General features: G+C 40.6%; 1 protein-coding gene across 1 annotated transcript in view; it reads left to right on the forward strand.

Annotated features, from left to right (window-relative positions):
* Positions 1 to 12,559, forward strand: part of XPR1 (xenotropic and polytropic retrovirus receptor 1) — a 183,754-nt gene that overhangs the window by 168,632 nt on the left and 2,563 nt on the right. The window contains exons 12-14 of the mRNA XM_045297982.1: positions 5,504 to 5,670; positions 9,098 to 9,237; positions 11,743 to 11,964. Of these exons, the coding sequence (XP_045153917.1) occupies positions 5,504 to 5,670; positions 9,098 to 9,237; positions 11,743 to 11,964 (529 nt within the window). The remainder of the gene's footprint in view (positions 1 to 5,503; positions 5,671 to 9,097; positions 9,238 to 11,742; positions 11,965 to 12,559) is intronic.

Below are 12,559 nucleotides of genomic sequence, written 5' to 3' on the forward strand. Positions count from 1 at the left end.
GCATCTCGTCTCATAGTGGGGTTGGCCATGTGGTCCTCTCTGTGGACTGGCTGCTCTATTTGGCCTAGTGGGTCAGGATGTGCACCAGTCTCTCCTCCTCCCCTGTCATCTGTTCCTGTGTGCTCTGGTCAGATATATCCTTCTCCCGAAGCTGCAGATTCAGTGCCATCGTTTGAGATACATTCTTCTCAGGGGAGGGGCATTGCCTGGTATATTTTTGCCAGCCTTTTATTCTTAGTTTATTCTTGTCTGTGAGCTTAAGATGCGTTTCATGCAGGCAACAGATCAATGGGTTATGTTTTCCAAGCCAGTCTGCAAGTCTTTTGTTTTAGTGTAGGGGTTAAAGCCATTGACATTTAGAGTTATTACCACAATCTGTGGATTCATTGCTGACATTTCATGCCTTTTGATTTGGGTGTTTTCCTATCACCCTTCATATCACTATGCTTTGTCTTTGTGCAGGGGGGCTTCTTTATTGCCTTGTTATCTTGGTGATTGATATTGGCTCTTTGGTTTCTAGTTGGAGTTGGGTTTCATGGTGTTCTCCTCTTTGTGCGTGGTGAATGTTGGTCTTCTGGCTGTAATGAGTTGGTGAGGATCTTCCGCAGGGTTGGGTGTCTTGCCGTGCTTTCTTTAAGCCTTTCCTTGTCCTTGAAGACCTTTATCTCTCCTATCTTAATAGATAAGTTCGCAGGGCAAAGGATTCTAGGGGAGTCGTTTTTTGTTTCTTTTTCTTTCAGCTTTTGGAAGATGTTAGTCCACTCTCTTCTCTTCTTAATGGTTTCTGTTGATAGGCCTGAGCATATTCTTACTTGAGAGCCCTTGTTATGTAACTGTCTATCACTTTCTTGCTGCTCTTAGGATTTTCTCTTTTTCCTCAAAGTTGGATAGTTTAACTATTATATGCCTTGGTGAGCTCTTCCTGGGGTTTAGTCTACTTGGTGTCTTCTCTGCTTCCTGTATGAGTGACTGATTCTCATTCATTAGGGTGGGGTAGTTCACTTCCAGAAATGCCCTTTTAAGTTTAGCTTTTGACTTCTTTGCTGTGTCTTGTTCTGGTAGGCCGATAATTCAGATGTTGAACCTCTTCGTAGCATCCATCATTAATCTCAGGTTTTCCTCTATTTTATTACATTGTTTGATTGTCTTTCTCATTTGCTGAGGTCTGCCTGATTGTCTTCAAGATCTCTGATACGGTTTCAGCCTCTGCTAGTCTGTTCGTGAGATCAGTGATCTTGTGTGCAGCTTCTGCTACTTCATCCGTTAGCTCCTGTATTTCCTTTTGGTGCATAGACTTCATTCCCTCTGTCATGGACTTCATCCCCTCTATCATGGCCTTCATCCTACTATCATTGCATCCTTAGTCTGTGTAGCTTCCCTCATCTCCTATATTACTCCAAGTAGCCTTCTGAAAATTTCTTTTTATAGCAGATCCACGTCAGATTCTTCTGTGAGTGTTGTTAGCTCTGCTGATGTGGTTTGTCTTTCTTGTTTACTTGTTGGGAGTGATGTGGTATGCTGTTGTTTACATGATGATTTCCAAGAGCTGGGCACCATATTTCTGGGAGACCAAGAGGCCCTGCATTCTTTCACTGTGTGACTGGCAATGGTGTTTTCAAGTGATGCCTGTGGCCTACTATGCAGGTGGGTCAGGTTGCTGTGTAGGCAGGTGCTTCAGTAACTCAGTGGTCAACAGCGATGAGAGGACAGCTGCGGGCAACTCAGTCTGACTGGTGGATATCTCCGGTACAGTTGGAGGGCTGTAGCAACCAATGGGTGGGTGGCAGCGCCATTCAAGTCTAAGGTGGTGTGACTGGTATGAGCTGGGGTAGCATCCAGAACTGGGTCGTTAGTCCCCTGTATTCCGGATATAGGCTACGTTTGAAGCAAGGATACCCCCTGTTCCAATCGCTGCGTGGTCTGGGACCAGACTGGGCAGCAAAGATCCCCAAGCTGTGATAGACCCAGGCAGCGCTATCTAAGACCCCAGGGGCTGGGCACTTGCTGGGCGGGCCTGCAAGGACCTTGTCCGAAACCCCACGGCTCTGGTCGAAGGGGCGTGCAGTGGGCCTGCCAAGACCCAGTCCATGACTGAGCGAGGCAACTCGTGACAGGCCTGCAAGTACCTGGTCCACATCTCCGCTTCCCTGTGACTCTGGCTGAGGTGGCGTGGAGTGGGCCTGCAGGGCCCCAGTCCGCAACTCAGAATCCCTGTGGTTCCAAGCAAGGTGGCACACGGTGGGCCTGCAAGTCCCCCAGTCTGCGACTCGGAATCCCCACGGTTCCGACCGAGGCAGCTCATAGTGTGCCTGCAAGGCCCTGGTGTGAGACTCGGACTCCCCACAGTTCCAACTGAGGCAGCATGCAGCGGGCCTGCAAGGCCCTGGTCCACGTCTCTGCTTCCCGTGGCTCTGGGCACAGCTGCAGGCCATAGGCCTACAAGTCCGCAGTCTGCGTCTCTGCTTCCCAGCAGTTACGGGCAAGTTTGTGCGTGGTGAGCCACATCTCTGCTTCCCATGGCTCTAGGCACAGTGGCACACAATGGCCTGCAAGGTTCTGGTCCGCAACTCAGACTCCCTCCAGCTCAGGCTAAGGCAGCGCACAGCAGGCCTGCAAGGCCCCAGTCCACGTCTCTTGTTCCCCACGGCTCGGCTCCGGGTGAGTTTGTGTGCAGCAGGCTGTAAGTCTCCGATCCACGTCTCCGCTTCCCCACAGCTCCGGGTGTGGTGGCACACGGCCTACGAAGCTTGGGTCTGCAACTCAGACTCCCCTCAGCTGTCCCATTGTACCATTTTATAAATAATACTCCATGGATAGGACTTGTACTTAAAATCTAGGAGAAATTACAGGAAATTAGCACATTTCTTTTTTCTTTTACATTTCTTGCTATTAATTTCATCAGAATTTTCTTCTTCCTCCCTCAACCTTTTTTTAATATGACAATTTTTTTAACAGTTTGTAAGTTGTGAATTAAGGTGGTTCTTTGACATTTCAGGTCATCAATTTTGTATTCAACAACTTGTGTCAGTAATTAGGAAAGATTCAAATAAAATCCCCTTTCAGTAATAAGACTTGATACTGTCTATACACTCACTTGAAAAATACTTGTTTTTTTATCTACTGTTATATTCTACTACTGTATGTACCACTAGTAAAGACCTGGGAGCAGAGTACCTCCTTTGGACCAAAGAGCCCTAGGCTGTGAATCTTCTAGACCCAGGGGAAGCTTGATGCTGAGACGTGGAGATCTTCAAGGGGATTCGGGTCCACATTGCTGACCAAGAGGAAAAAAAAGCCTTCCCCTAGGGCTAGGGCCTTGAATTCAAACTTCTAGCTTCCTAAACTGTGAAAAGGACTGTTCATTAAAACTGTGCTTTTGTGGTATTTCTGTTACAGCATCATCAGATAACCAAGGCATGTAGTATTTCTGTCATACAAATGCATTAAACATACACAACCTCAAGAGAATGCATAATAGTCAATTATAATATCTGTGATTGATTAAAATAATCAGGAAGTTGGTGTTTTGAATATATGTATTACCTTTGATTTAAATATTAATTGTAAGTTTTTGTCATTTAATTAGTAATAATGGCTACATTTAACAACTGGACCTATAAATTTTGGGTAAATTTATCAGCTTTCTTGAACTGGTATGAACTGACTGTATTAGAACACTGAATAGCCATGTTGCTTTTGTTTGTTTAACCAATTATGTAATGCTGGCAACACAACCTTCCAACTAGTTCTTTTCCTAAAATGCTGATCTGACTGTAGGCCCAGTAAGGCATGCCACAATCAGGTCCAAAATTTCTTTTCCAGACCTATTTCAAATCCTATTCATCCCTCACATCTTCTACATTCACTTAGACTAGGTTTAGATTTTTTGTAGCTCCTCAAATGCACCTTGCATTTTCCCATCCCCACACCTTTCAGTATCTTCCCTCAGCCTTAAATGATCTTGCCTGATCTGCCTGACTTTTGGAAGGCTGTTTGTTTATTCTCCTAGAAGTAGTTCAACTGCTACTTCCTTTTGCCCATTGCTGGAAGCATTCCCATGCTTTTGATGTTCTCTTACATTTTATTTACACTTTTTACTCTGAGTACTAATTATCATCAATATTAACAAATCTGTTTCTCTCAGTAGATTATGCATTTCCAAAGGGTGCTTTTGAATCATCCTGCACCTAGCACATTAATTTCTAAGAGTGATAATAAGCATTGTTTTTGTATTCTGTATTTTGGGTTTGTTGATGCTTTAAACTAGGAAGAATTGTGGATAATGTTTGATACGTCACCCTTTAAAAGATTTTTTTTTAGTATGTTATATCCTTTTTAAAGGGAATGTTTGTAAGTCTTTGGAAAGCAATTGAAGCTCACTTTGAACTGGATGTTTTGTTCCTGTTTTTTTCTTCTGTTGATTCAGAACCACAATATCATTTATACACCCATATTCTGCACCTAAAGAATAGAATCTTGATGACTTTGTAACTTACCCAATAGGGTTTTCATTTCAAGAGTATATGACCCAAGAGCCAAAAGATTAAATTACATAATTGGGTTGTTTGTATTATTCTGAATGTAGTGCATTTTAGAGTATTTTCAGTATAACGCCAAGTGTTACTTTATAATTTTCCCAGCATAAAGTTAAATGAGGCCTTTGTTTCAGTAAACTGCCGCTAAAAGAAAGAAGAATATCATGCTTTGCTTTATGACTTGAGAGAAATTTGCTTTTAAATAAGCCCATAAGGGTAAATTCCTCATTAGGCTTTCTGGTATTTTATGTAGATTTAGAATTATCTGATGGCCTTCATTAAAAAAAGGTATTAACAAATCTAGTTGTGTGAAGAAAATGTCGTTTGAAAGTAAAAACAATCCAAGAATTTCTTGAAGCAAAGGCAGCAGCACATTCCTTGTTAATTGTTCCAGATTTTCTTCCCACCTGCTGCCACCTGATGGCAAACATTAAAATGACATCTTCTATGACATTGAAAACTTCTTTTAGAATTATTTAGACTTATATGGAGTTAATGTAGTCTTCTAAAACAAGTGAACATTTGTACAAGCTATATGTATTTGATAAATGCATTAATTACTTGGGACTGAAGGGTGGTCATATTTATTATTTAACTGTTATTTATTACTTAAGATCCCTAAATGGCCCTGTCAATTTGTCCCTAGCTATTAACCACAAAGTTGGTGGTTCAGATCTACCCAGTGGTGCCTCCAAAGGCTGCCCCAGAGATCCACTTTGAAAGGATCCCAGCTGTTGAAAAATTACATAGAGCAATTCTACTCTGACACACATATAGGGTCACCATGAGTTGAAATCAACTCAACAGCTGGACATTTGGATTTTTGGTATATATCATTTAAACAGCCTCCTAAGGAGATTTCTATTAAAAGCTTATCGCTTTTATAGAGTTCTACAAAGAATCTATTTTTCAATGACAAGTTTTACCTAAACATATTTTCTCTTTTCCTTCCCTTTCTCTGTCTTCAGCACGAAGTCACTCGGACACCATGGTGTTCTTTTACCTGTGGATTGTCTTTTGCATCATCAGTTCCTGCTACACCCTCATCTGGGATCTAAAGATGGACTGGGGTCTCTTTGATAAGAATGCCGGAGAAAACACCTTCCTCCGGGAAGAGATTGTTTACCCCCAAAAAGTATGTGTGTGTGAGAAAACTCAAGTGTTCACCAGCTAAATCCTAAGGCAGCACAAATTCTGCCCAAGCCTTTCTCATAAGAAAAATAACTGTAGTTATAAGAAGTACTAATTCAGCCCATGAAAACGTCTCGGATGTTTACTCTGTCCTAGGCACTGGATTAAACCAGGAGGTCCCTAGGCAGTGCAAATGGTGGACAAGCTCAGCTGCTAACCAAAAGGAGTCTACCCAGTGGTGCCTTGGGGGGAAAAAACTACTCTCAAAAAATTAGTTATACAAAACCCTGCTGAGTACAGTTCTGCTCTCACATGGGGGTGCAGCAACTGGCTGCTGGTTATAGCATATACACTATATGCTAAACAGATACTTCAGAAGAGGAATGGATAAGTTGCTATAATTTATCAGTTGTTTTTAAACACACAATTCCCTCTAAAAAGCCCACTCTCCCATTTTGTCTGCCTTGCAACCTCCTGTTTCCCTCTTTAAGAATGATTTTAAGTGTTACAAGGGTAACTTTCTCTAAAGCCCAAACAAAACCCACTGTTCTGTCCCACCCACAGCAACATTACACTGAATCTTTACAGGGGCAGACAGCCTCATCTTTCTCTCAAGGAACACTTGGCGGACCTTGCAGTAAGCAGGCCCACGCCTAGCCCACAGTGCTACCAGGGCTCGCTCTTTTTCTTAGAAGCTTTTTGAACTGTTTGCCCTGCTCCTATTTTGCCTAGATAAATTTCCATTATAGCAACTATTGCATTGTATTATAATTACCTTTTAAAGTTTCAGTGCCCCTCACTGTCCAGCAGAGTGCTTGGTTGAGAGCAGACTCAATAAATCTTCCTGGAATTAATGGATGGAAGGTTAACTTAGCAGTATTATGAAAGCAGAGAGAGGACTGCCTGGTTCTGCTTGGATGAATCAAGAAGACTTCTCCTTTCATTATTTCAACCAATATTTGTTCTAGTCAGATTCCAATTCAATTTTGCAAATATCAATAATACCTGAAAATTGTCTTAGAGTTTTAGCTACATATAAATTAAAGGAACAAAAAAAGCCAAACTGCCATCAGATGGATTCCGACTCCTAGGAACTCGTGGGACAGGGATGAATTGCCCTGTCACGTTTCCAAAGCTGTAACTCTTTACATGAATAAAAAGGCTTTTTTCTCCTGCAGGGCAATGGGTGGTTTCAAACTGCTGGCCTTGTATTTAGCAGCCCATCATGTATCCACTACACCACAGGGCTCCTTATTAAAACTTTAAAAGCCCAAGAGTACCTTTACTCCAGTGTTTTAGGAAAGGATCGCTATCATGATTAAACCCTGGGAAGGAATGAAGCAATGAACTAGGAATCTTGGTATGTGAGTTTTAATCCCAGCTCTCTTGCTAACTGAAAACTATAGTGGATTCTCTTCTATAATGGGACGATGTTGAGCATTTTATCTCTTTGATCTTTCACAATTATAAATGTCTCTGATGGAAGAGAACAGTATGGATTGGAGATACTGCCAAAATATCTCTAGTACTCAAAATTACGCTTGAAAAAAATTAATGAATGTGTAATATTAGTAATCCCAGAGGTTTTAAAATGTGAGAAATGAAGGTAAAAGATAGGAGAATACATACAAAGAATGGAAATAGGGTTACGTATGGTGAGCAAATGAAGGTAGAAGAGAGAATATTCATTCAGAAGTGATTGATTTCTTTGAATCTAAGCTATAGTAATAATCATACCAAATTTAGAATATGTGACATATCTTTATATATCTGATTTTGAGGGGGCAAAAGATCACTCTCTGGGTAGTGCAAACATGTAATCACTCAACTATTGGTCGAATAGTTAGTGGTTCAAGCCCATCCAGATGCACCTCAGAATACAGGCCCGGCCGGCTGCGTCCAAAAGCCACAGCCTTGAAACCCCTACGAAGCAGTCCTCTGCACACACGGGACCACTCGCCGACTCAGTCACTGCCAACGACAGTCCTTTCAGACTTCTTGTTCTTGACTTAGTGAGAGATGTGTTTTTCCTTAAGGCTGATTGCTTACATAAACTATATCTTTATAAAAGTTCATTCATCCCCCTCTAAAAATTTATCCCATGTAATAAAATTAGTAATAGAATGTTTAAGTCATTTCCCTATTAGATGTTTTCATGATAAAATGTGTGCTTTCCTACATGGGTTTCCATATATATAACCAGATAAACTGTAAAATCTGTTCTTAGGATGAACAATACATACAGTTGAACACCACATTTCAAATCCAAGAAGCATGTTTATTATCTTCCTATTAAAATTTCACTTCTCTGTATCTCTGAATCTCAAGTTGAATGTATTCCTCTTAAAAGATTTTTCACATTTTAGGTAACATGAGCTTTCATCTCAGTCAAATATAGATCAGCTTAAGGCTAGCTAACTCTAAAAGGCAGCATGAAATTGCAGTTCTTCATATAAACTTAATACTGAGTCCATTGAATGTGGCTGGATCTAAAACTTGCAGTACCGCTATCATAAGAGGCTGAGGAAGGGGAGAAATAAGGAGATGTATTCATATTTAAAATCTTTGCCTATCGAACTGGAAACACAGGGAATCTAGGACAGATGAACCCCTCTGGACCAGCGGTGACAGTGGCGATACTGGGAGGGAAGGCTGGGTAGAAAGGGGGAATCGATCACAAGGATCTACATATAACCTCCTCTCTGAGAGATGGGCAACAGAAGGGTGGGTGAAGGGAGAAGCCAGGCAGTGTAAGATAAGATATAATAATAATTTATAAATTATTAAGGGTTCATGAGGAAGGGGGGAGGGGGAAGGGAAAACAAAATGAGGAGCTAATACCAGGAACCCAAGAAGAAAGCGAATTTTGAGAATGATGAGGGCAACAAATGTATAAGTGTGCTTTATACAATTGATGTATGTATGGATTGTGATGAATTGTATGAGCCCCAATAGAATGATTTAAAAAAAAAAATCTTTGCCTATCATAAGTAGCAATGGATAACGTCTAACACTGATGAGTCAAAGTATAGTAGTATACACACATTTAGAAATATGAAGGGCAAACAGCAGAAATAGCTATAGATATTGGAAATATTTGTCTCGGTGGGAAAGGAGCTGTTGATATTTTTTTAATGGCTTCTGACACTAATATGACTTAATTTTAAAAGTTTTGTTTTTTAACAAAATAAACACAGATTTAAAACAAGCTATTGTTTTCCCCAAAAGATGTCACAGCCTAGATGTGCAAATGTCTAAATTCATGAATTATGGTTGTGGTCAATTGGTGATGTGTATGCTTAAGACTTTTAGATTCTTAAAAAAAGAGACTTTTAGATTCTTAAATGCTGCTGCACTAAGTAAAGTATTAGTTGTGCATGTTTGTTAGGAATGAGGTGGGAGGCATATTCAATCTGTGTGTTGTTCCTCAGGCCTATTACTACTGTGCCATCATTGAGGATGTGATACTGCGCTTTGCTTGGACTATCCAAATCTCAATCACCTCCACGACTGCGTTGCCTCATTCTGGAGACATCATTGCTACTGTCTTTGCTCCCCTTGAGGTTTTCCGGTAAGCAAACAAGTAAAAGATGTATCAAAAGTCCTTTTCACCTAAAGACAAGTCACTAGTTATAGATATGAATTTATTGTTAAACTTTTACTTGAAGAGCTTAAATTATTCAACTTCTCTTCGGCCTCTTAGTTGGAAAATCCTAATTGAGGGACTTGAGTTTAATACTTAAGTCGAACTGATTGTTGATGATGACTTACAAGCTATTTTATTTAGAATTGGAGTCTACTGGAGAAGAGTCATGAGTAGAAATTGAGAGGTAAAAAGACTGAGAACAGAATTTAAAATCTTGTATCATATCAGGAAGTTAGCAGTCTAGGTTATTCAGCCCAACCTTCTCGTGGAAAACAGTAAAAATGCCAGGTGAAATATTTTTTAAATCTCTCCTAAAAGCATCAGTCATCTGACAGGATAGCCCCAAATATAGAAGCAGGAACTCCCAAGGGAAGCATAACATTCAGACCACTTAGGCCCTAACGAAATTTACTATAATTTTAGATGTTGAGATTCAGTTATAATGGGCAATTCAGATCTATATGTACTTAATGGCATAGTTGGGGGGACATGGGGGATGATGAGTACAAGGATGAAGAAAACATTCTAAACTGATTGTGATAATAATTGTACACCTCTTCTTGATGTGATTGAACTATTGAATTGTATGATGTTTGAAAATATTAAAAAAGGAAACTTACCATTGCTAAAAGTAGAATCAGATGAGCTTACAGTCTTCTGTGTCTGGTAAATAATGTGTGTATAACAAAACACTTGACATTTTACTCATCATGTTCAACCATTTCCCTTATCTGTACCAACTTTTCCTATCACCTATACCAGAAGCTTAGTGTCCCCTGTGCCTTGAATCTCTCTCTCCCCTTTCTTTCCTGCTGCCCCTAGTAGCCAGAAATAAGCTTTGATCTCTGTTCATTTGCCTATTCTAGATAGTTCAGAAAGACTGGATCATAGAATACTTGTCCTTTTGTGACTGACTAGCTTATTTCACTCAGCACACACTGTTTTCAGGGTCCATCCATCTTACAGTATACCATGACCTGATTTCTCTTCATGGGTGACTAATGTTCTATTATATGTACACAGACCATATTCTGTGTGTCCATTCACCTGCTGTTTCTGCTTTTTTACTGTCATTACCAGTGAACATCGGTGTCCAGATTTCTGTTTGTCTTCCTACCTTTACTTCTAGGATTGCTGGGTCCTCTCATCTTAATAACTGGTAGCACCATTCATTCAAGCCAAAAACCTAAGTCCACTCACATCCCTTGTCAATAAGTCCTATTTAGCTCCATCGTCAACAATAAATCCCGTCTGTTTCTTGACATTTCTATAATTAGTATCTTAATCCAAGTCATCATTGTCTCTTCCCTGGATGACTCCAAATCCCTTCTAGTGGGTCTCTTTTCAGTCTGTGTACAGTACAGCAGATAAAATGATCTTTTTAAAACAAGTAGTATCATTGTCCTGCTGAGAACTCTCATTGTTTTCCAGTTTTCCATCACACTTAAAATCTCAAATCTGTACTGTGACTCTTAAAGATAAAGACTCCATCTTTATCTCCTGCCATTTTAACCTCATTTATTCCACGTTCTCCCCATTTGTCTCTGTTATTGTTTAAACCAAAGGCCTTTCCAACTTGAGGCCTCTTGTACATGTAGTTCTCTCTGCTTGGAATATTTTACCTAACTCACTTCCTTGCATCTTTCAGATTTTGCTAGATGCCATCTCTACAGAGCAGCCATCCTCATGAGCTTTATCACATCTTACTCTCTCTTGGCCTGAATTATCTCTCTCCCTCTCCTCCACCCACAACCCCCCTTTTTTTCCCCAGAGGAACCCAGGTTGGCATAGTGGGCTATGAGTTCGGCTACTAACTGCAAGGTCAACAGTTAGAAACCACCAGCCGCTCTGAGAGAGAAAGAAGAGGCTTTCTACTCCCATGAAGAGAGACAGTCTCAGAAACTCACAGGGGCAGTGGGTTTGGAATGGGCTTGATGGCTTTGAGTTTGAGCTGACTGAGTTATCTCTAGCAGAGCACTTGCCCTTAGCCAATTGTTTATTGACCAGAACTTGCATCTGTTCTGTCTGCTCTGTTCGGTGCCTTTCCCTGTCCTTCATATTTGTAGAATAAAGTGAAAGAATGTGTTCTGAAATTGCCTTCCATGATGAGTTCCATCCCTTTGCCTTCTGTGCTGTTATTTTTCCCCTCATATTTTCTATTTTATTTTTATATTCTAACCCCTTCGTTCCTTGTGTTATTTTCCATGAGTTGAAACTTGATATTCTAGGAAATATACAGGTGATAATAGTATATCTAAGGTATGTAAGTAATTTACTTAGCATAATAAAATATTTTAAGCAAATTTAGATGTTATGAGAATACTTAAGTTTGAACTGGTATATGCTTTGCTGTGTACATTCTCAGTAGCAACAAAATCAATTTAAACTTTTTCCGTTTTTAAAATGCTTATGCGTGCTTTACCCCCTCAGGCGATTTGTATGGAACTTCTTCCGCCTGGAGAATGAACATCTGAACAACTGTGGTGAATTTCGTGCTGTGCGCGACATCTCTGTAGCCCCCCTGAACGCAGATGACCAGACCCTCCTGGAGCAGATGATGGACCAGGAAGACGGGGTGCGCAACCGCCAGAAGAACCGGCAGTGGAAGTACAGCCAAAGCATATCCCTGCGCCGGCCTCGCCTCGCTTCCCAGTTAGTATGGGGTCTGTCCCGGGGAAGCAGGTTTCTGTAAAGGTGTTTTATCGTGGAGTAACTTCTAAACTAAGATGCTATTGAGCTAGACCAAATAAAATTGCAGATACTCAACAGATCTCACCTACAATAAACAGCCACTTAATGTGGTACAACCTACGGAATGATAATGAGCACGTTGAGTGTAGCAGTCATTCGTGCATGACTTGCTAGCTTGGCACTCAAAGTACACTATTTGGGGAAATTTTGCTGGGAAATTATTTACATGACTAGCATATTTTATGCAAAAATCATTTTCAAGTTATAAATATTAGGACTCTGCCATTTCCCCTCTGTTGACCAAAGTACTTAATTTCCCAGTGTTATTCTTACCTGTGAAATGGGATTGTTTTGTCACTTTCTGACTTGGTAAGTTCTTAAAAGTGAAAATAAGGTAGTATATGATGGTGCACTTGAAATTTAGGGGTGGTAGCTAACAAAGTGGATTGGAATGAAGGGGCCAGGACCAAAAAGGCTTTTGAGGACCCGAATAAGCCAGAAGCTTAGTGTGAGTGAACACAAGGTGGGAAACAACACTGATCCTGGAGGCAGGGGA

This window comes from Echinops telfairi, unplaced genomic scaffold, assembly GCF_000313985.2.
Source record: "Echinops telfairi isolate 266 unplaced genomic scaffold, ASM31398v2 ScPeMD7_7424;HRSCAF=8462, whole genome shotgun sequence".
NCBI classification, from domain to species: Eukaryota; Metazoa; Chordata; class Mammalia; order Afrosoricida; family Tenrecidae; genus Echinops; species Echinops telfairi.